General features: G+C 37.2%; 1 protein-coding gene across 9 annotated transcripts in view; it reads right to left on the minus strand.

Moving 5' to 3' along the window:
• ZMYND11 (zinc finger MYND-type containing 11) overlaps positions 1-27,978 on the minus strand; it is a 110,631-nt gene that overhangs the window by 25,500 nt on the left and 57,153 nt on the right. For 4 of the 9 annotated variants that reach the window (XM_052806511.1, XM_052806539.1, XM_052806521.1 and 1 more), the window contains exons 3-5: positions 19,161-19,320; positions 5,830-5,874; positions 2,868-3,029 (exon numbers count right to left, since the gene is read on the minus strand). In XM_052806511.1, coding sequence (XP_052662471.1) covers positions 2,868-3,029; positions 5,830-5,874; positions 19,161-19,320 — 367 coding nt within the window. Of the gene's footprint in view, positions 1-2,867; positions 3,030-5,829; positions 5,875-7,536; positions 7,752-19,160; positions 19,321-27,978 lie in introns of those variants that run through there. The other 5 variants (XM_052806565.1, XM_052806543.1, XM_052806546.1 and 2 more) reach the window with 5 other exon arrangements.

The raw sequence follows: 27,978 nt of genomic DNA on the forward strand, positions 1-27,978 counted from the left end.
GCATTCTTCAGAGATTGAGTTGACTAATGCTGTCTTGAATGGACCATTCCAGTAGTGGGGAACGTAATCTCTAAGCCCATTCAATATTGAGTTTTTCTCTTGTGACCTGTCTACCAGGAATTTTGCTGATCTTACCAACTTATTTCACTTAAGACAATGATTAGTCAGCAGTCAGGGAAAATTTTCAGTCACTGCAATGTGGTTTGAATCGAACTTTGTTTGACTCTTGACTCCTGCTGAGAATTATGTAGGGTACAAAGTATTCAGATTGGTACCATCAAGTTAAAAAAAAAAGCCAGGAACTGGACATTCTTGCTTATGGATGCAGTGGAGAAAAACCACCAGCAGGGAAACAGAGTTCAGAGCAAGGTTTGCAAGGGACTGTTATAAACGTTACGGGAGGAAAAATATTTTAAAGTTATGAACACATCCTTGGCAATGTCCTTTATAAAATGTTTCTGAGTAGTCAAGTGTGCAAGATAAAGCTGTACAGGTTGATTGAACTAGTACAACCAGCAATTGTGAAATGAATAATCCAAAGGCTTGCTGACCTTGGCAGCATTACAGAAGCAATCTTTACATAAGAATGAAGTGTTCTTAGATTATTTCTCCCAATATATTAGGTTTCAAACACACTTTTACTTCACCTTTGTAAAGAGCTTTGAAATCCCCAGGTGAAAAGTGCTACGTCCAGTTACAAGAACAAAGTATGAAAATATATGCATCTCTTTGTCCCAGCGATTACTTTTCTTGAATGTAGATATTTACTGCTGATAATGCAAAGTAAATCCCATTGCCCTTATGCAAGATAGTTAAGCTCTGTTACGTCCTCTGGACATCAGCCAGAGCTCTCCAAATTACCATAGTTTTTTGAACACAGGCCTCTCTTGCTTTTAAAATAAAAGTAGAGCAGTCATTTCCTAGGAAGGTGGGGAAAAAGTAGTGGAAGAATACTGAAGCCTGACACAAGGATGCTAACTTCCATGCTAAAATAGACCTCCTTTGCTTACAGGGACTGTGCAAGCCTCCTTAGTCCAAGTTCGCAGAATTAGGGCTTGAAGTGATTAGAAGTAATTACAAGGAAAATAGGAGCTGCCAGCACAGGGAAAAAGGATGCCATGGCATTCAAACTGGCAATATTCACAGAAATAGTTGATCATCATCTGAGGCACTGAGCAAGCCAAAGACCTCTGGGGCAGGAAGTATTTAAAAGCCCCCCAAACCTCTCCTTAGTCTTTGTATAACAAAAAGGGAATCAATATGCAGAAAGACAGACACAGTGCACATGGTCTGAGTTTCATGCAATGATTCAGCATTTCCACTCTGACGACATCCATGGTATAAGATAGATGTTATAAGCCACCTCATATACAAGGTGGCTTAAACTATTTACATTCCCTACTCTTACCAGGTGTCATCTAAAATTACTGGTAAACTAGAGTGGAGACTGGATCCAGTTTACTTAATTTTAACTATTTATAAGAACTATCAATACTTATTGCCAGAACCAACAACTATTAAAGAGATATATTTAAAAATCTGAAAGCCTTTCACCTATATATGGTCAGTCTTTGTTTCTAACAGGGGGAAAACTGAGTAGCTAAATTAAATGCTAGTAATTCAATATGGAGAGACACAGTACATGTCCTTATTCTTAACTGGTTTTTCCCTGCCACTACTTCTTTTTCATTCCTTTCCACTTCCTTGAGGCAAGCTCTGTTTCCTTCCTATTTCCCTAAACCCTGAGAGCTCCCAATCTGAGGCAACAGGCAACAGTTTTTTCACAACTGGTTGTAAGGTAACAGCAGTCAGAAAGTGCTGTTTTGAAACAAAACAATCCACATGTTTTCCAAAAATGCTTCTCCGTACTACAAAGCGCCTGAACCCTTACATTCCTTGCAGCACAGATCATCTGAAGGTCAGTCTGCTGCTCTACAGCTAGATCTAAGCTTTTATCAGGGGAATTTCCTCTCCCTCCAGCAATCCAAGGCAGAGTGCAACTGGCAGTTTTATGCCTTTCTATAGCAATAATTTTATCTTAAACATTCATATGCATTATTCCCTCCATTTAAGGAAGCCTAGGAATGTGCTGCATTGGGGGAGGTGATGCAGAGATGACAACAGTAAGAAGAAGTATCTGGCTGATTCAAGGCCAGATACTAGTAAGCACCACCCTGACTAGAATATTTAGTCTTCTAATGACATGTAGACAACATACCTGCTCATTCTTGGAATGTATTTAAAAGATACTCTTTGCTGTCTCCCTACCATACTCATAAGAACAGCAGTTTTAAAGAAAAAGCAACATAGATATGGATGCTATGGGTGAGATCCAGATTGGCCTTTTTGCACCAATAGAATCCACAGAAGTAAATGTGAAGCAGGATTTCACCCCATATTTTTTTATACAGCCCTAATCAGTGACATGATTGTGGCTTTATAATGTAAAATATGATTCCATTAAAGTATTAAGAATGCAGTTATCAAAATACAAGAAAGTTACATTATGCTTCATTAAAATGATGTTAAGTAAAAACAGTAGCATCTTATACAGCAATTCATTTACTCATGTTGAAGATTTCCACAATATACTGCATTCACACGTGGCATACATACATACACACATTCCCACACAGTATACTGTGTGTGTTCAAATGCATAAGTAATACTTGCTGGAGTCTTCAAAAATGACCATCTGCTACATGCACCATATTTTGTTATCTCTGTATAGATGCTCTAGGTATGTACCATCATTTCAATATTCAGTTCTTTATCCATTAACCTGGCCAGACCATCTGGACACCTTAATGAATCTATTAATGAATATCAATCCTCTAATCAGCACATGAAATCTCATAGGTACTCACCCTGCAAACTGGGCACTGCCAGTGACTACTGCTGTCTCTAAGCCTGAACTCATCAGACAAACACTTGGAATGATACACACGAAAACACAGGTCACATATCAACACCTCTCCAGGCAAATGGCATTCAAAACAATACCAGTCATGATTTTCTGTTTCCCAGTCCTACAAAAAATACAAAATATTTTGGTATGACATTTTGTCAAAATCTGCAGGAACTAAGAACAAAATTGATATGTCTTGAAATCCAGCAGCAATTAGACATTATAAACATTTTAAGAAGTGTATAATGTTCAAAAAACAGGGGAAAACCTACATGCTTAAAGATCTTCATCAATTTAATACACACTAACTCCAATAGAATATGAATGCCAAGTTTTAGTTTTTTCAAATGTCCGATTAGTAACAATTTCAAATACGAGCTCTGTCCACAATGAAAAGTGGGTTTGTTTTCTACCTTCGTGTAAAACACTTGTTGACCTCTCTGTATTAGACTACAAACAAAAGTTTGTGCACCTCAACAGACCATACCTATTTTCTTGGACTATTTCCCCTTGTTTTGATTGTTACAGTATATTTTCAACTGTAATTTTTTGAAGGGCGGTCCCTTCCAGTCTTTACTCTCTTACAACTGACAACTTTTCAGCATCAAAGTGTTGAGTTACAAGAAGTAAATGAAATCATGAACCTATTACTGCAAGAAATGTTTTTGCTAAGCAATCCCAATGCAATTCAAAAAATAGAGAATGTTTCACTTGCAGTGACCAATAGCACTAGGCTTATTCCTAAAATGTTCTAGAGAAGACAAAGGATATGGTTCTGCTGATGCACTGATGTCTTTAATACATTCTTCCTTGAAAATTCAGCCCCAACGGCCAAATTGTGACCTTTGAAAAATGTGCACGAGCTTTGCTGAAGTAAAAGAGAGCAGCATGCATATAATTGGGAGACAGAATTTTGCTCTAGGAATCTATAGTACTAAAACCAGACAGAATTGCCAGTGGCCACCGTTAAATGTTTATGTTTGTTATCTGAAATGCCACACTTCTCCCTACACTTAGAAGACCAAATAGCTTTCATATATCAGATAAAACTCCCAATGCCTTTTCATGTCAAATGTCACTTTTCAATGGGTTCAGATCTCTGAAAAAATTACTCCTATTCTTCAATAAATTATCTTGATAAAAATCTGATCAAGCTATTTTTAACGTCATGTTGTAAAGGTGGAGTTAGCAATTCCCACCAACTGCCAGAACTGGCATTTGTCCGATTCTCATTTTCCCATGCCTGGGAACTACAGTCATTTAAGTGCTTGTGTGAGAGGTCTCCTCCAATGGAGCAGCGTAAGAAGTGCTACACAGACGTGGCACTTCCAGTCCCTTATGCTGAAGAGCAGCCGTGTTGTGTACATAATTCATCTGACCAGAGCCCCCATGAATATAAGATTTAGGGACACCCTCAACCCAGATTGCCTACACTAAAGTTTATATACCATGAATGTTGGACTGCAGGGGCAGTAAGTTTAGGGGAAAAAAAAACCCAAACAACCCTTAACCAATGATTTTTGAACTCAGAACTTTGCCCTCCTTTGTTGTTCAGATTAACAGTATAACTTGACTTTTCTATCGTTTCTCCTCATTTAATTTTACTTGCCAATTCTGTATATCTCAGAATGGCATAATAATACCATCAAATTTGGCTATAAAAAACACATTCTCATTTCACCAAATCTTTCCCCTTCCACAAAGTCCAGTGGCAGTGCACTTTGGGAGCCCTTTCTTTATGGTATTTTAGGAACAACTAAAGATACTGCATTGTCGATGTACTTGATTTGTCTGTAGACTGAGAAAAATAAGGATAAAGTATTGCTTTATATTTCTTTCATTTTAAGTGTAATACTTGTCTTCTTTATGAAACTAAAAAAAAATAATCAGATGGCAGTAAAGGGCCAATTAAGCAAGAAAAAGAATCAGTTTTGATTAAAGATCTATCCGGATAAAAATCAAACTGAGAAGACCCCAATAGGTCCTGGCTACTGAGGAATTTCACCACAGAATCAGGATTCCAGGAGTCTTAATTTTTATTTATACTATTTACTTATTGGTATATCCCAGATATTCCATTATTAGGAAATATGCTGGCAAAGAGATGTGGAATTTCATAAACATACGGAAATATACTTGCTGGCAAGAAAAATCATACACTCAAGCCAGAAACCATAATGTTAAATAAAACACCAGAAGAATCTTCCTTCAGTATTCACACTGTAAAGTTTTGAAAACATCATTATTTCTAAATATAATCACCCAGGTTTTTCACAGAAAAGATTTTTAGTTTAATGCAGTATATTTAGTGCATAAGTATATCTAAAACATTCATTTATGCAATATATTTGAAAAGTTAATAAAGAAAATAAAAAAGGTACATAGCTCTTGTGAACAACTACACTATTGACTTCAACAGCAAGGTCAGAGGCATTAATTTTGCTCCAACAGCAATGAAATGTTATTGCTTCGCTTGGTTTACATAAGTTTGAATGGGAGGAGAATGTGCTCCCAACATATTTTTTTTCATGCAGGAGATCAGATTCATTTAAATAGCTCAAAATCTGACTGTCAGTGCTCGGGGTAGGACAGGTCAAAATTCTCCGCCAGCTGCAAACACGGTTAAGTCTGCATTTACAAAATACACCACCAGGTGTCATCAGCCACTCCAAAAATGACTGATTAAAGGGCAACCATTGTAACATCTTGAACTGTAACATGTGAGTAACCACTTCCAGCCCCCAGGAGAGAGAAAAAATCATCAAACTACATACATACATAATGTAGACTAAACTCAGAATTGGAAGTGATATGGATGATGGTGGTGGTTAATATAGTAAACTAAGCTATCCTAATGGAAGACAGAAACGTAATAGAAAATATGACAGAATTCAAAACCACATAGTGCAAAAATTGTTCACCTTGTTTTTTGCTGCTGTCTGGGAAAAAGGCTGCATACCGTAGGCCTTTCAAAATAAAAACAAAACAAACTTTGTATCTATACTGTAAGCCATCCGATTATCAGGATATACACAAGGCTAGAAAGAATTCATGCACAGTGACCAGGAAATCAATCTGTTACTTCTAACATCTGGTTGCATACATTTCCTCCTGCATTTCTGGAATGCTACCTAATGCTTTCACCACATTTTGTTTCATTAAAATATCCCATGTACTTACATCATTAAAAGAACCCAACCCATCTTCTTCCCCCTATACAAACCCACCACCAGGCCAACTTAAGAATCATCAAGAATATTAATGATTATTAATTAATGCACTCTCTTTGATACATAAACCTCCTTTGGGCACCCAAAAAAGATCCCTGTGGCCCCACCAAAATCAAAGTAACACCTTCTTTGCTGCATGTTGTCAAAGATTAAGCTATCACTTTATCAATAAAACTCACAGTCCTTATTTCTGTTAAAAGGTGATGCACTTTCCCAGGGCCATGCGGAATGAAGGAAGGATCTCTGCCAAAGGGACCAAATTTGCCAGTATCCTTATTTCCTGACGCAGGGCGGGGAAAGCCTCTTGGGCCATGGTGCTGGCAGATGAAGGGAATCCTCTGCCGGCAGCACCCGGCTGCCCAAGTTCAGCAGTTCAGCGGCACCCAGTGACTGGCCACAACCCCCAAGAGGGAGCGGATTTGGCAGCAAAGCCGCATAGCTCAGATATAACAGGAGGCCTTCCCCCTTCATTTTACTCAGCTGCCTACTGCATTTGTAGATACATGCATCAGCAGGGCAGCAAATGTCTGTTTGGGGGATTGTATTTAATAGCCAAAGAGCTATGCTCCGTTAAGCAGAGTGGGATCTTGCAGTGATATGGGTCACTTGTGGTCACTTGTTCTTTATACTCAAATCAGTCAAACATTATATCATAAAGGTCACTTTGCACTGACATAAATAGTTGAGATTTCTCAGCAACATGAATGAAACAATGCAACAATTTTGAAAGTACAGCTTAATTTATGACCGACATGTAAGCTTACTTTTTTGTGATTTGTCTTAAGTAGGTTGTCTTAAAGCAAATACATAAATTTATTCTGGAAGTACAGAAAAATAACATGGGACAGAAAATGTCAGGCTATCCAGAACATTTGACAATTTAAATACAGATAAACCCAACAGAAAGGAATGAATCATCATGTTGTAGCCTTTACTGTAGAATAAAATATATAGTTGTTGTCAAGGAAAGAATAATTTTAGTGCATAAAGAAAATGTCCATTATAATGCAAATGTACGTGGAAAAGAAATGCTTACTCATTAGTAATGGAGATTTACTTAGCTGTAATTGAAATAGGGAATCTGTATGTTGGAGAATGTGACATCCTGCTGTACAATTAGCATACCATTAAGTAGGAGATGTGAAGCACATACTGACAGAAAATTAAAAATAACTTAGAGGTCACAATTGCAATTATTAGGTCACTTCCATACCTTAGCAAGCCCATAATTATTGTAAAAAAAAAAAGGTAAAAACAATTAGTAAATTTTTATTTTCCTATAAACTACATGTAGGCATAGCACATGAAAACAATATAATCTTCTTTCTTAGACTTTGTCTAAAAGGACCACTTTGCCTTTTTATAATGCATATTCCATTAACATAGCTCATTTCTTACCTGTTAATCTGTTTTCTCCAAGTCCCTTAATGGTAGCCCAGATACTCGGTATTAAGTCACTCTACTATCAGGTGGAGAGAGGAAAAGGGAGGGGGAAAAAAGGCAAACCTCTATTCATGAAACTCCCCTTTACGGGGATTTGCTGGTTTTACACTGTTGAACTAGATTTCTCAAACCATCCAAATTATGGATATCCTTTGGACCCAACCAGTAAGCTAAAAAAAAAAAAAGGGTCACATAGATGGGAAAAACAATTATAAGTCAGTTATCTCTTTGGTGCAATCATGTTTATTTATGAATAGTATACATACAGTTCTGTTGTCCTAAATTCAATATGACGCAAATGAAGGAAAGCATTTTCCATGGAGCTCATGGTCATGGTTCCCAGCACTTCCTGTGTGGCACTTGTCCCATAGCACTCTTTGGACTTTTTTTTTCCCCCAGGTGTTCTGTTTCAAGTACTTCTCCAGAGTTTCTTTGCTGTTTACATATGTGCTGCTGTGGTGTTTCTCTATATCTCTCATCCACACTCATGCACACACAGATTCTTCCAGATCACTGGATTTTCATTCAGACCCACCTGTGTGCAAACTCATGGTCAGCCCTGTGTAGTGTCTATCTTTAACAGTCCCTAGAGCTCCAGCTGTCTAGTGGATAAAGAACTTAAAACAGTTTTTCACATTTAGTCTAAAGGAAGAGTATTAGCAGATACACAGTATATTTCGCCCACTTTCTATCGTAACAACACTTTTGGTCTGTCATAGTGGTGGAATCTAGAATGGCAACGAGGTCCATGCCAGCAGAAAGAAGTTGTTTACAAAATATAAACTATTTAAAAATAGTAGTATTTGCATGTTACATTTATTTCAAGACGTTTTCAAATCACCAACCCAAAACTTGGAGTAATCTTTTCCTGACTATTTCATAACCCTTTAGAAAACTAAAAAAGGATCTGAATGAATGAGTTCCTACCATTTCTCAGATTCCCATTTCTTTGACATCTAATGAGATAGGCCATGCCCAATTTGAAGATATCATTTCTGAGGCAAATGTTCTGGATTCTCGTATTTGAGGATTTGGGAACAGCCATAAAGAACACATCTTTCTCTTCTCCCCGCTACCATCAGCTTTAACATCAGGGTTTTTTCAATTTTCCCACCTTCAGCTAAGAGAGAAGCCTTTAAAATCTTGGGATTCTGCTGCTAAGGTTTTTTTGTTGGCTTTCAGTAACTCTTCACTGGAACCCAACAAAGCTGACTACCAGTCCATATGAAGTAGACAGATACATTGAAAGAAATGCCTCCCACAAGAACTACATATTACTTTTTTCACATCTTTCACTTTGCTCTAGGTTTTGCAACCTGCATCCATCATCATCTGCTGTTGAGAAGTAATTCCTATCTTCTGTACTCAGTCTTTCATATTTCAGACTTTCTGCTGTAAATGAAAACCCTTTATTATAACAAGTGGTGGTACTGCATTCTAGCATGGGTACATCTACCATACCATCACTCTTCTCTGATATCCGAGTCCTCTCCTTAAGAGGTCTCAGAGTATTGCCACAGGAACCTATGCCCCCATTCACATTAAACAAAGCAGCATCTATTTCTTTCTCCACACATTCTCCATTCTTAATCAATCAGTTCCTTTCTGTCTTTTTCAGGCCGCATCTGTTTCTGTCAAAGCTTTCTTGATTGGACACGAGCTTTACTATAGATAACTGTTAAAACTTTGCAGTGCATTTCACAATCTTTATGACTCACGAATACAATGAACCACTGTGGGGACGCACTACCTGTGTGCGCTCCTGTCCTCCAGTACAAAACCTGAAGGAAACGCTTCTGATTCATACATTTGCGGTAAATAGGTACGACACACTTAAATAATTTGTCTGTTCACCAATACTTCTCTCAAAGTGTAAATATCAGAATCTGTGCCCCATAAAAAAGGCAGTCTGAAACAGGCTCAGATGAGAGCAGTTGTAAGAGCCCTTAAGAATTGTGGAAATGCTAAACCGTGCTCAGCTTTGAAATGTCTCCCCTTGCCCATGTATCCGCTGCTTTTGCAATACTGTTGAACTTCCAAGTGTCTGCTCTGTAATAAGAAGAGTTTTACAAAATGTGGCTGTTTACCTGTAGAGCTGGACAGATTGGAGCCTTGCTGCTTTTTTTTTTTCAGAGGAAGACTAGCATGTGCACCTTGTATTTGCACACTGGCCTCTTTTTTTAAACAGACTGTATCTTGCTGGGTACAGTAGCTAGTAAGAAATCTTCAGCTTATCATGGATCTCTGGCAGATGCATTGGTTTTCACTCAGACGCTAGCATGCATCAAATACTACCTGGGTCGAACAAACATAATGTGTCATGGAACACCATTTCCAGTATTTTTTCAAACACAGTGGGGACACTGTGTATATTTTTGCCAGAGGTTCTAGCCTGCTGTGAGGGCAGTCCTCCTCCTGCCCTTTGGGTCAGCTTTCTCTTCATGCCACAACATTCCTGGCTCCATCTATTCCTTAGTGAGCATGAATCATCCTGTAAACTTGCTTTCAGTAGCCCACTGAATCTGCTTTTATCTTTTCATCAGAACGATAGGTTAGGCTCCGAACTGAGGAAGGCGTGATTAATCCCTTGATGGCTCAGAGGACTTACTCCATCTTTGCAGCAGGTAAATAGTGAGCTAGCTGTTTAATAAAGTATTTCCCTTTTATCATTGCTGTACAGGATCCATACTTGATCAGGATGATTGCTTTACAATGATACAGTTTCTTAGATCATCCCATGTTTTACATTTAATGTTAGAGTAATACAATAGAGTAAATTCAGCATCAAAATAAGCTTATTTTCTCCCCTGTAGTTTCCTTGTATATATGTATTTACTAGACACATTGCCTCCTGTTTTGCATCTATTTTTTTCCTACTGCTTTCGCTCATCAAAAGTGCTCAGCAAATAAACAGGCATCCATCTCTCCTTCAAAGCCAAAAAGACTTCAGCAGCTAGAATCTCTTTATGAAAATTGTTTCATTTTATCTTCTCCTTCCTTTTCTAGAAAACTACCACAGCAGGTAGCTACAATGATGTGTGCTTTTACAGACAAGATAATCTGTCCATTGCAAATCAGTTGCCTTTATAGATCCTTTCCTTTGATGACCTGGGCTTCATCTTTAAAATGGATTTCCATAAACTGACTCTGTAGGACACTTTGTAGGTATTACTCATATTTTATCACAAAGAAATCCAAAGCAATTATGAGTTAATATGTCCTCACAACTACCTAGGCATCCTGCTTAATTTCAAGTACTTTTATCTACCTATCTATCTATCTATCTATTTATTTATTTATTTGGGCAAGATTTTCATAATCTTGGCAATTAACTGGTGTTTTTTTAACATTATTTTTAATTTCTCTCATTTTAGAAATCAGTTTTATTCTAAAAACAACCAACACAAAACCATCAGTCAGGAAGACAGACCAAAATCTCCTTCTCCGTAGTGCATATTAAACGCAGACATATTTATAGACTCATGATAATCCATTTCCATTTTCTTCACTGATAACTGCTGCCTCTTCTGATGCATTGATATAAGAAGACTCAGGTTCGGCAGTGAATTCCACAGCCTCTCAGAACACCTTTGGCTTTCTTTCATTGAGTTTAATCTGCAAGCCTAAGTTTGTCTAATTAATTTATTGCCAGTTTGTCTTAGAAGTCTTCTATTTCTGGCAGAAACCACCAAAGTCTTCTCTGGATTCCTGCCAAGACAGGTAGATTTTTATTCCCTCTCCTACCTTGTAGTTATGTTCTGGACAATTCAGGATGAGAGGCTCCGAAGTATAGAGCCAGTCTCTAGCTCCCAGAGCTAAAGAAGTGAAGTTTCTTCAAGAAGTGTAGTAGCATGCCAGCAGCCAAAATGACTGCTAAAACCCCTGTCATGCTTATCTTCTCAGCCTGTGAGCTGTGTTCCTGAAGTAATGAATAAACCTCAGTTTCCCTCCCAAGAAGATCACATTTAGGTAGCAGTAGTTTACATTATTTAAGGTGAGACAATACAAGTATTCTCCTCCAGGATATTAGAAGCAGAAAATAGTTTCAAATGAAAATATTTTTCTTCTTTCTTCATGTTCCAAGTGAGTTCAAGGTCAATAGAAACTTTCAACTTATCTCCCCAGAAACTGGATTCACTTCTGCTATTAATGTCACCATTAGGTTGAGCCAAGAGGAGCTTTGAAGGCTATTTTCATTAGGGAGATAAATCAGTGATGGAGTGAAGTATTTATTAGGTGCAATGCCTTTTATTCCACATCATGTATGTGAAGGTTCTGTTCCCCTAGAAAGAAGCTGAATCCAGACCAGAAAGAAATCATCTCTTTGCCTGTAGTTCCAAGTCTCCTTCCAAGAAGAACTGTGCACAAAAGGGGTCTCCCTCCCCTCTTCTTTCTTAGAATATGTTCGCATTGCTTTTCTGGCCTCATTTTCTCCATGGAATTTTGTAGTGGTTTTCTAGGTTGATGCTTCTGTACACACAGAAACATTTCATCTGAACCAACAGCAGAACCTCCTACACACTTCACTTAAATCTCCAACTTCTTGTTCATGTCCCCTGTGCTGTAGGTGTGGCTGGTACCGTTTCAGCTGTCAGTGATATAAGGGCATGAGGGCTGCATTTATTGTGAATGAAGCATGAATATTAATAATCCCATCAGCTTCAATGAAGTTTCATTCAGTGACCAGCATGACATAGTAATAAAAGATTCAAAACAGTTGCCAGAGATGCAGAGCATTTTGAACCCACAAAGTTAATAAAAACAACACTACTACGTCAGGGTTGGCACAAAAGAGGTGGAAAAAACCAAGACGCATATTTTCAGAAAAAACTCAAGAGGGACTGATCTATGTCATCTAGTCCATTAGCATAATTTAAGTCCCATCATGGAAGCTTTATACAGACTAGTTTGACTAATTTACTTCAAACCCGTAGGTAAATTATCATTCTTCAAAACACCTTTTCAATTAGAAAAAACATTTTGTGAAATCTGTGAACAACATCATCAGTATCTCAACTCCAGAACAGTGAGTGAAAGCCTCAAAGAAAACAGCACTACATTGACTGAATTTTTAAAAGTCAAGTTGGCAAAGATGGGAGAAGCAAGCGAAGATGCTGATGAGGTTGTTTTACCAGTTTAAAAGATGCATCATCTCTTAGGTATGGAATAAGATGGACTCTACTAGTGTCATCTTTGGTAATATGAAGATCCTCCAAACAGTGTGAGCTCCTTTTTTAGGGATGAAAAATAAGGATGAGCAGAGGAGAAGGGAAGAAATACTCCTGAACAGATGGGAAGAGAAAAACAAGACTGGAAAAGGAATGCAGAGAATTGTTCATGATTCTTAACCCATCTGGAGACGGGAAGAGCCACTGGAATGGCAGTAAGGCCATTCTCAAGAGCTGCATGCTAATAGCCTTAATGCAAAGACAAAGGAGGGTCTTGGCTTTAATACAGCAAGAATTTCTTGTCCATGAGATGGGAGTTCAGAATTCTAATTTGTTTCTCAAGGACAAAATAGTCTATGCTTTGATTTAGCAATTTGAAAATATTTGCTTTTCTGAATTTTCACAAATCCACAACAGGATATTACACCAGTGGACACTAATTTTTGGTTCATTTAATAAGCAGAATTTTACACTAGTGCACTTGGTGATAATAATTTGCAAGAAAAATCATTGCTTTTAGCATGCGGTGGATTGATATGGTGGAAGTCTGTTGGCAAAATAAGCTCAAAATGATGGGACCTTAGAGGATGGAAAGACAGACAGAAAAGAAAGATTCAAAGAGTTCCAGAAGCTCATGTCCCTTGAGTGCTCTCGTGTGACCAGACTGTTACGGGGCCTGACCTCAAAGCCTCCTCATACTCTCCCTGAGGTGTGGAATAAGAGATGGAAGTCAGTCTGAACTTTCCTCTCCCACAGGATCATTTATTAACTCTTAGCATCAGTGAATCACCAAATGTAAAGAACACTGATACTTTCACAATAATTAGGAATCTGCCTGGAATGTTCCAGCCTGGAAAATCCTCAATTTGTTACAATATATAAGAAATAGTAACTATCACAGTTTAGGCTATGTTTGGCTTTGGATCAGTGAATTCACACAGGACTTCAGATTAAAGGCAATACAGATGGGTAAGACAAATGGAGAATTTTTTAAACAATGAAGGAAATTTTTCTTCATTTGGTGTGACATGTTCTTCCTCTTTGTGCTCTCTAGTTGTAAGAGCTTTCATGATAAAGGCACTGGCTGTCACTATTACTGTTTCATATTATCCTTCTGCTCCTAACTGAAATGAATGGGATGCACATTAAAACCACTCCTCAACCTAGTTAGTTAAAAGCCCCTAGCTTGCTAGCAATAACTGGTAGCTATGTAGGTTGTTTTTGGTTTGAGGTTTGGTTTCGATTTTTTTTTAATTTAAAGTGTATTTTATGTATAGGAAAGATTCAAACCCTCAGTGACTGTTCTTAAGCTTTTTACAATTATCTTCATATTTATGGAGACTCAAGATGACATAGCCGGTTCAAAAAACAGCTTCTGGCTACCGATACTGACCTAGCATGGAAAAATCAATATAATTACAAAAGCAATTAAGCATGGAAAGTAAGGAACCCACCCTTTGCTCAATCTAAAGCGATTTAGATTAACACAAACATAACAGACAAAATATTCCTTTCTCCTAGATTGATCCTAGCAAAATTGAACCTGCAATACGTCAAATCACAATAATCACTGGGTGTGTGCCTAAGGTCACTAGGGTTAACAAAATCACCTTCAAAACTTGCAGTGCTAGCAGTGGGCTACAACAGAGGTTAAAATGATGGGAAAGCAAACAGAGTGAAGAGATGGATTATTTAGGTAGCTTTGAGACTTGAAAGTATCTGGAGTCACTTTGAGCAAGCACCAGTACTTCCCAGATATAAAATATTAAAAAATCCCCAGTAATGAGTTAGCAAGTTATGAATACATGGGTGTGTTGGGAAAAAGCACATTCTACTTCTAATGTTTTCTAAAAACAGGAAAGCAAGCAAACTGCCCCTCCAAATAGCATGCTCTTCACTAAACTAAAAAATCTTTAGAGGGAGGAATTGGAGAGGCAGTAATTTAGATAAGGAGAGAACCAAATGCACAGGAAAATGTAACTAAACCCCAAAGTCAGACCTACCTAGCCAGAAGAGTTGCTGGCTCTTTCTATAAGCAATCAATTAAATGATCAGAAAATAGAACTCTGTAGAAGAGTAACTTCTTGAAAACATAATCACCTTATATGCATTTTGTCAGTCAAGAAATAGCTCAAAGTGCCTTAACTATGTGTGAAGCCTCACTCTTCACATCTCATTAGAGAATTTGGCCACTATGAACCAACTTTAAACCACAGCAGTGCTATGAGATATGTTGCATTCAGGTGCAAACAATGAACCTGCGTTACTAACACATCTCCATTTTAAAAGAGCACAATATTGTTTGGCTTTATGAACACATGTAAATTGAAATTATACATTCATAATGCCTCTCTCTGGGTCAGTGCAGTTTTATGACTTTAATCATGAGGAGAAGAATTAGCACATTATATGCTCAAAATAGCTCCATGCACACTGTCTGTAGAAAAATCACAAAATATGTAAATGAGTAAGACTAACGAACTCCAAGAACTGTACCTAACTCCCCATAAAGCTACATGACATTGGTGCTTTAATTTGATTTCTTTCATTGGATTAGACTGAGCACTTTTTTACACAGATAAAAGTACATAAAAATCATGGCATAACTGAAAATAGAAATGAATAGGTAAGGAGATTCATGATTCTTTTCTTCAAGAACTACATTTCCCTTCTATTTTATCGACTGCATTGAAAACATAGTTAACAACACTGATTTGCAAATTTTATTCTAAATCCAAAGAGCAAGGAGATAATTTCTTTCTTGTTGATAATAAATAACACTTCCAAATTCCATAAGTTCTGTGAGAAATAGAAATAAAGCTTTTAGAAAGAAAAAGTAAACTTCCATTACCAGATTTCAGGATTGACATTTCCCTTGCAAGGCAAGAAGCTGCAGAGATTTTGTTGAACTGCATAATAATGGCATCAATAAACAGTGAAAATGCAAAATTCCTAACTACAATCCTGGATAACAATAGAAAATAATTTCTTCTCTCATTTATTTTGTGTCAATTGCGTTAATCATCTGCAAGATGAGAAAGCCTGTAAGATGAGAACACATTTTGAAAATGTGCAAAACAGCTGTATAGATGGCAAATGAGCAAACAAAATGAATACCTGCACAAGCCCTGGAGATATAATATTTGCAGCAAAGTTCTTGTATAGGTACCAACCCTTAAATATCAGTTGGAATACAGTACGTCTGGCAACTGACTCCATATTTTAAATTTAGTACCTTATATAAAAATATTTCTCCCACATATACCTGATAGAGAAAGAGAACAATTTCATACTCTTTTAAATCTGATCATTCTTTTTCCTAGTTTTTCAGAATATTTATTTTCACACGAGTTGTCCCCTTTGGAGGGGCCTCCTGATGCCCTCAAACTGTTTTGCCTTTGCAGCTCAGCTTGTTCTTTTGCATGGTATCTCTAAATATATGAGATTTTGCTTCATTTTTTTACCACAGCTTCAACATACTGATAGAACAATGATAGCAAAGTGGCATAATTTTTTTAATACATTCCTCTGAAGGCTAAGAGTAACCCTATCAGAGATCGTGTCCTTACTGCATAGATCTATCATTAGGTCAATGTATTTGATAGGGCAAATGTTTGGAAACATGTTAAGTAAGCACCACATATTACCTAATTAATCTTTTCCAAATAGAGGTGTGTCTTCATAATCTGTATACTTTCAATTATTGTTACCATTTAGCAATCAGTCTGCAGTCATCATTAAAACCAGTACTTTCAGGCCTTGTGGCAGTCTCTAGTCAGGAACCTATATAAGTAACAGATAGAGGTGCTCAGCAGTTCTGCGGCCCAGGTCAGTAATTTATTTACTTGAATATGGATTTAAAATGCTAAGATTTAGACCCAAAAATTCAAAAACGTAAAGAAACCCCAAGCAAATACTCAAATAAAAAATGGGGGAAGGGACGACAGGAATGTGTCCCTTTGCTAACTCCTTGAAACAGCTGGTCCTTACTGACCTCCACTGTGGTGCCAGAAAACAAACTAAAATCCAAGGGCATTCTTGTACTGATGTCAATAGGTGGTGGATCAGTTCTCAAGTCTTTCTCTTTCACATTATGAGTTTTCCAAGTTCCTGCAGTACCAGTCAAACCAAGTTTGACAATTGGGTCAAGGGTCTGTCTGTAAGTGCTAAAGTCTGATGAGCCTGAAATCCCTGTTCCAACATCAATAGCACTATTCCATAGCGCTCTATCTCTTACAAGTGGATCTCCGAAAAGACTTCTGTGTGTTTGTCCTCACTGAGGTGCAACTTGAGCTCATGGTTCAACAGTCATTAGTACCAAATCTGAGCAGTACTGAATTACAAAGAACTACAAACTGCATCTTGATCAAGGGCAGACAAAGCATCTGTAAAACTATCCAGTGTGTTCAATGTAGAGAACATACCAAACTTCATGGTTTTGCACCAATCGTTGGAGAATGAAAAATACTTGATTTGATGTCAAGTGATGACAATGACACTTTGTTACTCATTAAAATTTTTTGAATAAAAGAACAAAGAGAATGACTTTACACCAAGTCAATGTGTTTTGCTTCATCTGCCTGCCGCATTTTGATTCAGTATTAGGATCAAGAAGTTGGAGGTTGAGTACTGTTGAAACATGGCCTGGATCAGAAGCTGATTCCTATTTTTGCATAAAACTGTTAAGTGTGCACTGGTGTTCCAAACAACTGAGATGGCCATCAGACGTATGGACACAGCACAATGCATCAGTGATTAGCAGTCATGCTGAAAATACAGTCAATACTTCTAACCAAAGGGCTATTCATAATGTGACTTAAGCAGCATCTTCAGTCAAGTCAAAGACAACTCTTCATTCTGAGATAACATAATTACATAATTCTAATGACTCACTGGGAATTTACATGCTGGTTATCTTACAAGTTTTGTTAGATAAATGTTGCCAATAAGTAGCAGGAACATTTTTTGAATGACCGTTTAAGAAATGGCTATTGTGAGGCATTTTGATTTTATTTTATTTTTGCTCTTAGCAATAGAGGAAACAAACATACTGAGTACTTGAGATAACTACAGATTTCAGACTTTATGTCATGTTGAGTCAACACAGTTAACATCACCTCTAAACAGATAAAACTGACATAAGAAATACCTAAAAGAGCTAAGCTGGAATTTTGAAATGTTTACTTCCAGGGAGAACAGTGAAAACAAAGCTACATACCCTTTAAAGTCTTCCTTGAGGGTTTCTAATGAAATTAGAATGAGAATCTTAACAGTGACATAACGTACATTAAGTACATATTTCAATACTTTAAATTAGTGTAACTAGGATAATTTTAACCATAATGTTTTCTGTTATGGATACTGCTTGTTTCCACTTTCTATTTCTCTCACTTTAAACCAAAAAATAATCTGTTATGTCACTTTCAGGATCTTATTGATGGTTGCAATAATGCAGTGAGTATTTTGGTGCTTTTTAGAATTTATTTTTCTGTATAGTTTTTCTGTTTTTCCTCAAAATTTAAATTATTATCTATGTCTGAGACAATGCTGTCCATTTTACCAGTATTTAATGCAATTTATATTCCAAAGCAACAGTTCCTAGTTCAAGTATTTTAAAACTTTGCCAAACTCTTTTTTGAATTACAAAAATGTGGTCTTTTAAATACAGAGACTGGGCTTCTGAACAAGGCAAAGCAACTGTGCAAGCTTTTTCCTACTCTATGGGACTATTCTCAATTAACTTTGTGAGTGCATTCCATCTCAGCTATGGAGGGATAGAGGACACATGGTTTTCTTCCCTTCACATAACTTTCAACCTGTTTAACTCTATTTAAATATTTATGTTACACATCCAATGGAACAGTGTCTGGATGCCTGTAACTAATTTGCTAAGACAATCGTTCCTAACTGAATGCCCTGGTTCTCACAAATATCTGTAAAACACATCTTTTCATGTGTGTTTGTATATAAATGTACAACTTCTTGTTGCACTTTTGAAAGGGAGGAGTTCTTCCTTCCTCAGATTCAGATTAAAGCAAGATTAATCAAAAATTCTTGTCTTTTTTTTTTTTTTTAAAGATACCATCTTTGGGATTTGAGGACGTCTGAGGATTTCAAGTAATACCAATAATATTTACTGTCTTCCTGTACAGCTGTAGAAGAGAATACTACATAAAAGTGAGGGATGACTGAGCAAAGGACTTTGCCAGTGTTTCATAGCAGAAAACTCAGAATTCGAGAAGAAAGAGCTTCTATGGAATAGAAAAGGTTAAAAAAGTTTAAGAGTGCATTACCTCCTTGTTCACAACCACCAACACAGCATCTATAAATATCTTTAAATAGAAATTAAAACAAATTTCATGCTAAGATACCAGAAATTGTGATTTATTTTCTCAAAGACTTTATACTCACAATCTCATCTCCTGGCAACCAATATCCTTCTTGTTCAATACCAGCCTTTGACCCTTTACACCCCACCGTCAGGGTTTCAACAATAAGACCATCCTTGACTGCTAAACTCAGCTGACGTGTGGTTTCTTTTGGATGCATACCATGGACTCGAGACATATACCTGCACACAAAGCACAAAAGTCTTTAAGTGTTAGTGTTAAACTATAAAATGCACCAGCAAAAACATACTCTTTTTCATATGATTTAAAATAATACACAGTCTAAGGTTTAGGTTGTTTTTAAACCCTCAAAATTTATACAATCTCCCCCTTTACTCCAAATCATCTTTTCTTCCCCTTGAAGTTATCATGTACACACTTAGACGAGTAGTAGCACAGTAATCTCCTACTAAAAAAATTTACCACACCCCAAAACTAACACCCACACTGCTTGGGCTTGTCTCTGCTAAACTTCCACATCCATTTGTGCCCCTAAAGAGACTTCTTTAAATTAATTGAAACTTACATGTCTGTAATATTTCCTATAGCATATATACTATAGAATGAGTCTGGAGATGTAAAAATGAATCTACATGATACTCATGAGTACAACACTTTTATAAAAAATGTGAAATTTATGTATCACATGAAAATCCAACAGCTAGAGTTATAGTACTAAGTGGTTTTTCTCCTTTTCTTGAGATAACCAAATGATCACACTATGATGAACTGCACTGGTGAGAACAAAACATATACAGCCTAAGCCGTGTATATACATGAGATTCAGCTGTGTAATGTCGACCTTTACCCAGTATAATTTACTTCTAGACCAACACCAAATATCAACATGGAGTAAACAACATAAAATGATATTCCCTCAAATAAAGACGACCTCCCTGTTTTAAGATCATTACACTTCAGACTTTTTTTTAGCAGAAATCCAAGAACATACCTATGAGTCATTGCACATGGAGAAGTGAAGAGAGCTGCAATCGCATGCAGCAGATAAGTGAATTGACTTGGAACCAATTGTTTTGTGGACGTATTTTTCTAGTTATAGCTCCCTTACAGTTACAGGGCTAACTGAATTTCTCTTCCTTTTGGTTTCTCCAAGTACTCTGTCTCTACCTGTCTCCTAGGAGAGAAATCTGTAATTTGCCTGCTTTAAGACAAAAAAAAAAAAAAAAAAAAAAAAAGCTGCTCTCAGCTATAGTATCTTCTATTTCATGTTTCATAATGAATTCCAGCAACCATGATTCTTTTGTGACTGTCATCACAAACACCTTCACAAAAAATATTGAGGAAAAATTATTTTAAAGCAGTAGCATTACATGAAAAAAAAAGTTACATCAGTTCAGAATTTTTTTAATAACGTGGCTGACAAGAACTTTTAATGCCTTAGAAGTTATAAATTACAATAAGAGAGGAGGACCACTTTAGTGGTCAACTCTCCAATCAACCCTTCTCTTTGAAGACATAGGCCTTTCAAACTTCTTATTGTTTTGGATGCATAAAGGTCTTTTCCAATCCTGCACTCTCTCTCAAGCTTTCACTGGAACTGGTTTACACTAATGTAATTTTTTTGTTTTGCTCTAAAGGAAAATAAATTTATATAATCATATAGTAAATTTCTGATTGAGTAGAAGTATGTGTTTGTGTCGTAAATTATACAATAATCAGAGCAACACTGGACACTCATAAATTTACACAAATACAGCATGTTTGCAGGATCTTGGGAAGGTGGGTTAGGGTAAAAACTCTTGGAGGCAGATGCTGCCATTTACTATATTTTACAATGTCTACCACAACATGGTTCAAGTCTGGTTGGTTTGTGCATGCTACCACTTCATAAAAAGTAAGTAATAATAAAGGAAATTAATAGAGAAAGAACAAAAATCTGTGCAAATCTGTGAACCAAGTTAATATATATGAATCTTATGCTGGCTAGCAAAAAGGATCGAGGGCCAAGCAATGACTCAGAAGATAGGCAAATTAGTTCAGTTCTTTATCACGCTGGGTGGATGTTCGTCTGCCCAACCTGATCTCTCTCTGCTTCCGTAGAAACCAAAACTCAACATGAGAATCTGTTCAAGTGATATTAAACACTACAAATGAGTTTTCCAAGTTCTCCAAATTCCAAGCAGGTCTTAAACAGGCAGAGACTCAAATCTATTACTTCACTTTCAGAGTGCAAGCGAACACCATTAGTTTGCTGAAGCATAAAGCACTAAAGCTTTAAAACTGCCTGAAATAGGGAAAAAACCTCATTTTTTATATACTCATACTCATGTTACATGTATTTCATCTGTGTGCACATATGCACATATTTATGCAAACATAACTAGCTTTTTAAAGTGCAAATTATCTTTGTCAACATTTGCTAACTTCACTGGTTTTTCAGCAAATTTCCATTTTAACTCTGTACTAATGTCCCCATCAGAGCCACAGCATTCATGCTTTCTGCAATTTCTTCAACTCCTTAATAGTCTCAAATTACATAGCATAGGTATTATCATTCTTCCCATTTTACTGACAGAACAAATCAGGCAGTGAGCAAGGAAGTGATTTCCCTACAGTTACACAGTAGGCTGCTATAGGCCTGAGAACAGAAATCAAGTATTAACCCAGTGCCATAACCTTCAGTGCATCCTCCTGAAGAAACCATGTATTTTGCATTGCATCATCCATAGTTGCAGAAACACAGTCCAAGGAAACTCTTGAATGTAAGCTACACATTTTGTGATTATTTCTCACTCACATCTCTGAACAGAACAGATACATAATACAAACCAAAAAGCCTTAAACCAACTGTAATCAGCTAAGAGGTTTAATCTGCCTATTTCAACTGTGACAGGTTATGCACTAGTGAAAAGGAGCACAAGGTTCAGAATCTCCCATTTCTCAAATCCAATCTGTGTTCTCAAGCAGAGTGAAAGTACTGCCACCAACTAAACAATCTCCTCATTTTCTCCAGCTGTAAATCGGGAGTAATAAATCCCCAGTGGCTTTTTGAAGAATACTTTAGTCAATGTTCAGACTGTGCACTCTGGAGATCCACAAGGGCCATGTTTTCCATTTTTTAAATAAAATGCTCTCAGCCTTCATAGGAAAGCACACACATGTAGAGAGAATCTTTCTACTTCGAAGAGTAGAACTGCTGTTAGAAAAGTGCTCCCTCCCCCCAAATTTTTACTTATATTAAAACCTGTGAAGTGTACGTGGCTAGATATTCACAAAGACTATAAAACAACACTGGCAGGGTCTGGATTAAATCCTATCTTGTTTCTCTTCAGCCAGAAGGACGGCAGCTAAACTAAGAAGCAATTAAGGCACAGGATTTGAAACAGAAAAGATAGTTAAAGTTCTTTAATAATGAAATGTGAAAAACTGTCACAACACATGAAAGATGCTGGAAACACAAAATAAGTTAAACTCCAGCCTAGAGACAGAAAGCTTTAAGTTTGGAGTCCTAACTACCACATCAAACTCATTACTGGATCGGGGAAAAACAATATTGAAATGTTTTTGTGCAGAAGTGACACTACTAATCCAGGGAGCACAAGTCTTCTCCTGGCACTGCATGCACTGAAGCATCTGGCACCAAGAAGTTAAAAAACAAGTAAGAGAGATAAAGCAATCCCCAACTGCTGTTTTCAACAAAAGCTGATTAGCCTTACCTTGGAGACAGGGAGTTGAGGCAATACTGGTTTGTTATGCTCTTACCCAGTCCTCCATATCGACAGATTGGGAAGTGTAATACAATCCCTACACTGCTATTATGCAGCCAGCCAGGAGAAGTAAAGCAAATGCACTTTCAGATGGGTCAGAATAAGGCATGAAGACAAAGTAAAATCTCCTAAATCAGCAAACCAGCCCTAATCAGATAGGGGGCTGAAACAACCATTTGAAAATACAATTTAACTATGCTAATCCCTACTATATAAAATGAGGGTCTGTCTGATGAAAAGAGGAGGTTTGGCCTCATAATCTGCATGTTAAATTCCAAATCTCACCAAATTAGGCTGCCTGTCTGCAGGATGCAGAAGCAACTGAACTGCTGCTCAATATTAGCATATTTATACGTCAGTATTTTCTCCATTTATAAACTGGCAGCATAAACCTCCTTGACGTTAGCATAGAAAAATCTAGCAAATCTAGCAAACTTACAGTTTTTGTAATCAACTTCTAAGAGCCTACTAAAGCATGTTTTTAATTATTGCAACACCACTTGGAAAGCAAAGGATAAGAATCTTTACCATGTAGGTTGTTCATTACTACCCTTAAACAAACCTCATCATTGTCACACGATCAAATGTATATGTAAATGTGCTGACCTTCAGAAACAAGACACTACCAACAGAATCAGGTAAATGCACATGTGCACATAGCTAATATACACACCTATCTGACAGCAAAAGAAAAAATTAGGGAAGAATGGTAGAGGATAATCATTAATAGATTTGTAGATTGTATGTGTGTGTGCATGCTCATCTGTATTCAGTACACAAAATACCCATCAGAAAAATGTGAAACAACAATTTTCAACCTATTCGGGACTGCAGATGAACAGTAGTGAGGTCTTTTCAAATTTAGCAGGGATAAAATATCATCATACTCTTCTGCTTATATACCTTATTCTTGTCACCCATCCTAAAACCTTGACCACCTCTCAGACACCACAGGGACAGCCCAAGGGAGCTGGAGGTGAGGACTCAAGCAGTTCTCATAGGCCTCATGGCATCCAGAAGCCATACAGCCATCTGCTGCACATCCCACCTGAGCCATGTTGCAATGGTGGAGGAGGAATGATATGCAGGGAAACCTGGTACGTGCCCTTCCAGACTCCCTCTCCTTCACAGCAACAAACTGCAGAAGCTCCTATAACTCATGCCACTACTAAGTGACAACTGGATCTTGCCACCTCCCTTTGCTGGACAAAACTGGACCACAGGACTACCCTAGTCCACCTCTAAATCTCTTGCCTGCCCAATATACAGAAGACATTATAGAAGCACCAAATTCTGTCAGCATATGAGGAATTCACACCTAAAACTTAAAAAAAAAAGAAATTCTCAAACTAGTCAGTGTTCAGCATGTCTTTCTATTCAAAACCTACATCTAACACATGTGCTTCGTAACACCTTAAAACTAAAAAAAAAGGTTTGTTTTGATCTAAGGGGTGTGGAGGAAGCAGACTCTAAAGCTGTGATCACCATGGGAGCAAACCAATAGCTGACACTTTGCAGGGGATCAGATGGTGAACTTTTTGCCTACAGCCGTCACACAGCTCACAACTCTTGCTTGGTGCTGTGCAAGACACAACACAAAGCCAAACCCTGTCCCAAAGAGCTTAATATATATGGCCACAAAATAATGCACGTAAATAGCTAACTCTGCTCCCAGAAAGTCCTCTTGAAGCCAACTGTGGTCTACTGAGATGCAGCAAATGGTTTACATGGGCACAGCTGTGTTGTGGCCCGAAAAACAAAGCCGGCCAAGGAAGGAAGCAAGGAAGGTTATTTAAGGTGGAAAGTTGACACAGCCATTTAAAAAAAAAATCTCAGTTTTTCTGGACTCATAAGGAATTGCATTTTCAGCCACCTGAACTCAACAAAAGGAAAATACTGAAAAACTGCTACAGCAAGCATCTCTGTAAAAGACTAAAGTAAAATACATATCGGAAATAGCTGCCTTATATAAAATACAACAGTGTGACAAGTGTAGGTAGATGCTAATTTTAGTGGCAAACACTGTAATCTTGGTCTGATCAATTATCTCTGTCTATGCTTGATGCCTCCGCCCTCCACAATACGAAGGGAAGTAGCAGCCTGCTGGCAACAGCAGACTATCTGCTAAGCAGCTCATCCAGGGAGAAACAAAGGTCTTAAGATTTCCTTGTATGCATACCCCATCTCACAATTGAGATCTGATAAAATACAGCAGATCCCATTAAACTCAACTGCCATTAATTTTAAATGTTACCTACAGGTATATAAAAATGTCCTAGATTCAGGGACAGTCCTTAAGGAATAATACATAAAAATGGAAGGAAAGCAGCCAAAAATCTATTCTGAGTTTCATATTGTGTTCCTACCTCTGGTGAGAAATGATGCCTTTTGCTTTAGATTCAGGGTATGACAGCAGTCTTATAGAAGGCCCATGCACTTCTTTTAAGACTTTTTTTAATTTGCAAAGAATAGGTCACTTGGTCATACTGAAAGTAAAAATGGAAGAGAAGGCTGTGATTGACTTTTTTTTTTAACAAATACAGTTACATGGCATAAGAACTTAAAATACCCAGGCTCAAATCTCAGGAATCCACTAGCTATCCTTGTGGAGAGCCAGGTGAAGATTTGTGCTTACAGTTACATCTCAAGGTCTCAACTCCAAAGCACAGGCTGCCTGCTCCCACCAGATGTAGCACTGTGGTACAAATCAACTTTCACAAAACACCAACTAAACGTTATGGGTATTTGTATTTCAGAACAATATATTTGAAATATAAATTCCCTGCCTGCCAGAAACTGAGAGCTGGTCTGAGAGCTGAAGACAATACAGACACACAGAAAGTAGAACTGTTTACAGTGGGGACACAGCACCACACTTTTGTTTTCTAAGATACTTTTTGATATGTTTACAGTTTCTTAAGTTTTGATTATGGATTATATTCACTAAGATAAAGACAACCAAAGCATAACATTTTTCCTCTGTACTTACACTTCAAAAAGAGATGCATGTATATGAACAGGCTGCATTTGATTTCCACTGTACTCCACATACCAACAACACACTGCATAGACCACGCAAGCATTGACAGAGCTGTTGCCTGTGCAATAAAACACTGATTATATGATCTACATTTTGTGCAGTCCAAAATTCCAAGTGGGGGACACAGAGAAATTGAATTACAGAGAAATGATGAATTTTCTTTTCCGACATCAGTATCTGCAACATTCATTTTGAAGACACATACACCATCTAAGTAGGAAATGTTTTAAAAATTTGTTTTGTCTACCCCTCATAGTCTAGAAATACAGCATTTGCATGAATATGGAGTCTAATTTTGTGCAGTGTTTTTATAAAACAAAAAGAATGCACAAACTTGATAGTGAAACAGTGAGATCCTGCAGTTCAGTGAAACTCAGATCTGCTTGATGTTTCTGCTGCTGCTAAAACAAAGCTAAGGAGTAATCTTTTTGTGCGTGCTTTAGATATCCCAGGCACCACACAGTTTCCTATAATGTTAATCACCTGGGTCATTTCTGTCAAAAACACGGTAATTTTAGCTCAGGTAATTCCTTATTTCAGTAATTTCAATTCTCACTCATACAACTTCACTATACACTTAAGACTGTGTAAACCTCCAATATGACCATGAAAAGCAAGTAATTAAGGTACCAGCCTATTCAATCCTTATCTACAAAAATCTCCCTTTCAGAACTACTACCAGCTTCTTAAGGAGGAACTTATATAAAAAAGGGCTCTGCTCCCATTTTCCCAACCTAAAAAGTTGTATGGGATACTGCTGGTAATGTACATGTATGTGCGCTGAGCACTACTGGCAAACAGGAGCACTCATCATTCAGGGGCATTGCATGCACATGTACAATTGCTTGTGTGTATGCAGAGCCACTGTTCCATCCAGCACTTTTCTGCAGATGTACTGAAGAGACAAACAAGTAATACATGACTCAGAATATAACATCCTAGCTACCTTGCAAATGAAATAGTCAGCTCATATTAAGAGTCTATTCAAAACATGCTTAAAAAAAGACACATTCAAGTGCTTTCATGATTCAGTTTTTTAGAGTTTTCTATCTAATTTAATTTCCATTCTTATCTGTGTTAAAAGTAACAAAATCCTTTTTTTTTTTTTTTGTCAGGTAAGTTTTAGCTTGGCTGGGTTTCAAAATCATCACACTGTCACACAAATGTTCACCTAATTACCAGCTAGGGAACAGCACAACGGCTGGAAAAGCCATCAGGGCAGGGCTACTGCTTTTGGTGATGATATTGTTTATATGAATGGGAATATGAAACTGCAGCCTAAAATAGATGGTATGAGTAGTGCTTTGGAGATCATTCTCTCTCCACTGATTACAGAGAAAGCCTTGATGAGCACTTCAGGCCAGGTAACAACCTGTTAAATGGCTATGTCACACTCATTTTTATCTTTTACTTCTAATAGAAGGCCACATTTATTTACAGCAAAGAAACCAAATGTAAGCTAGAAGTTTCACTTTCAAATATTATAAAGATGTTATGATTTGAGCAAAAATCAATACTGGTTGTGACACAAAAAGTAAATTGGTTTGCTTTTAGTAATTAGAAATAAAGATAGCCTGTTATGTATTTTTCTGTGTAAACTTACACAACTTCAACACAAATATTAATAGAAGTATGGAGTACATGAGAATATTCATTAAAATGAAAATGGGGACAGTGATTTTCAAATCAGTTACACTCTCACCACTTTCCTTCTCGATATTTATACTGGAGTTCATAGTTTGCATGTATTTTCTAAGAAAAGTATTACACATGGAACATTACAATTTTTATAGTAACACACAGTAAGGAGAGTTTAAATGAGTTTGCACTCATTAGCAAATATCAAACAAGGAGAACGGCTGTTGTTAATAACCATGTGTTTGTGCTGTTAATGTGAATCATTTTGTTTACCAGTCATACTCATGCTCAGCCCAGAGATGACTTCACCTGCTGAATCAATGAAGAACACTGACCTCTGAGATAAAAAAACTGCCTTACTAGCAATACCACATAAGAGCATTCTTAAAAGAAGGATTATTAAATAAGGAAAATTGATCAAGCAAAATTCATTA

Source organism: Harpia harpyja, chromosome 1, assembly GCF_026419915.1.
Source record: "Harpia harpyja isolate bHarHar1 chromosome 1, bHarHar1 primary haplotype, whole genome shotgun sequence".
In the NCBI taxonomy this organism is placed as follows: Eukaryota; Metazoa; Chordata; class Aves; order Accipitriformes; family Accipitridae; genus Harpia; species Harpia harpyja.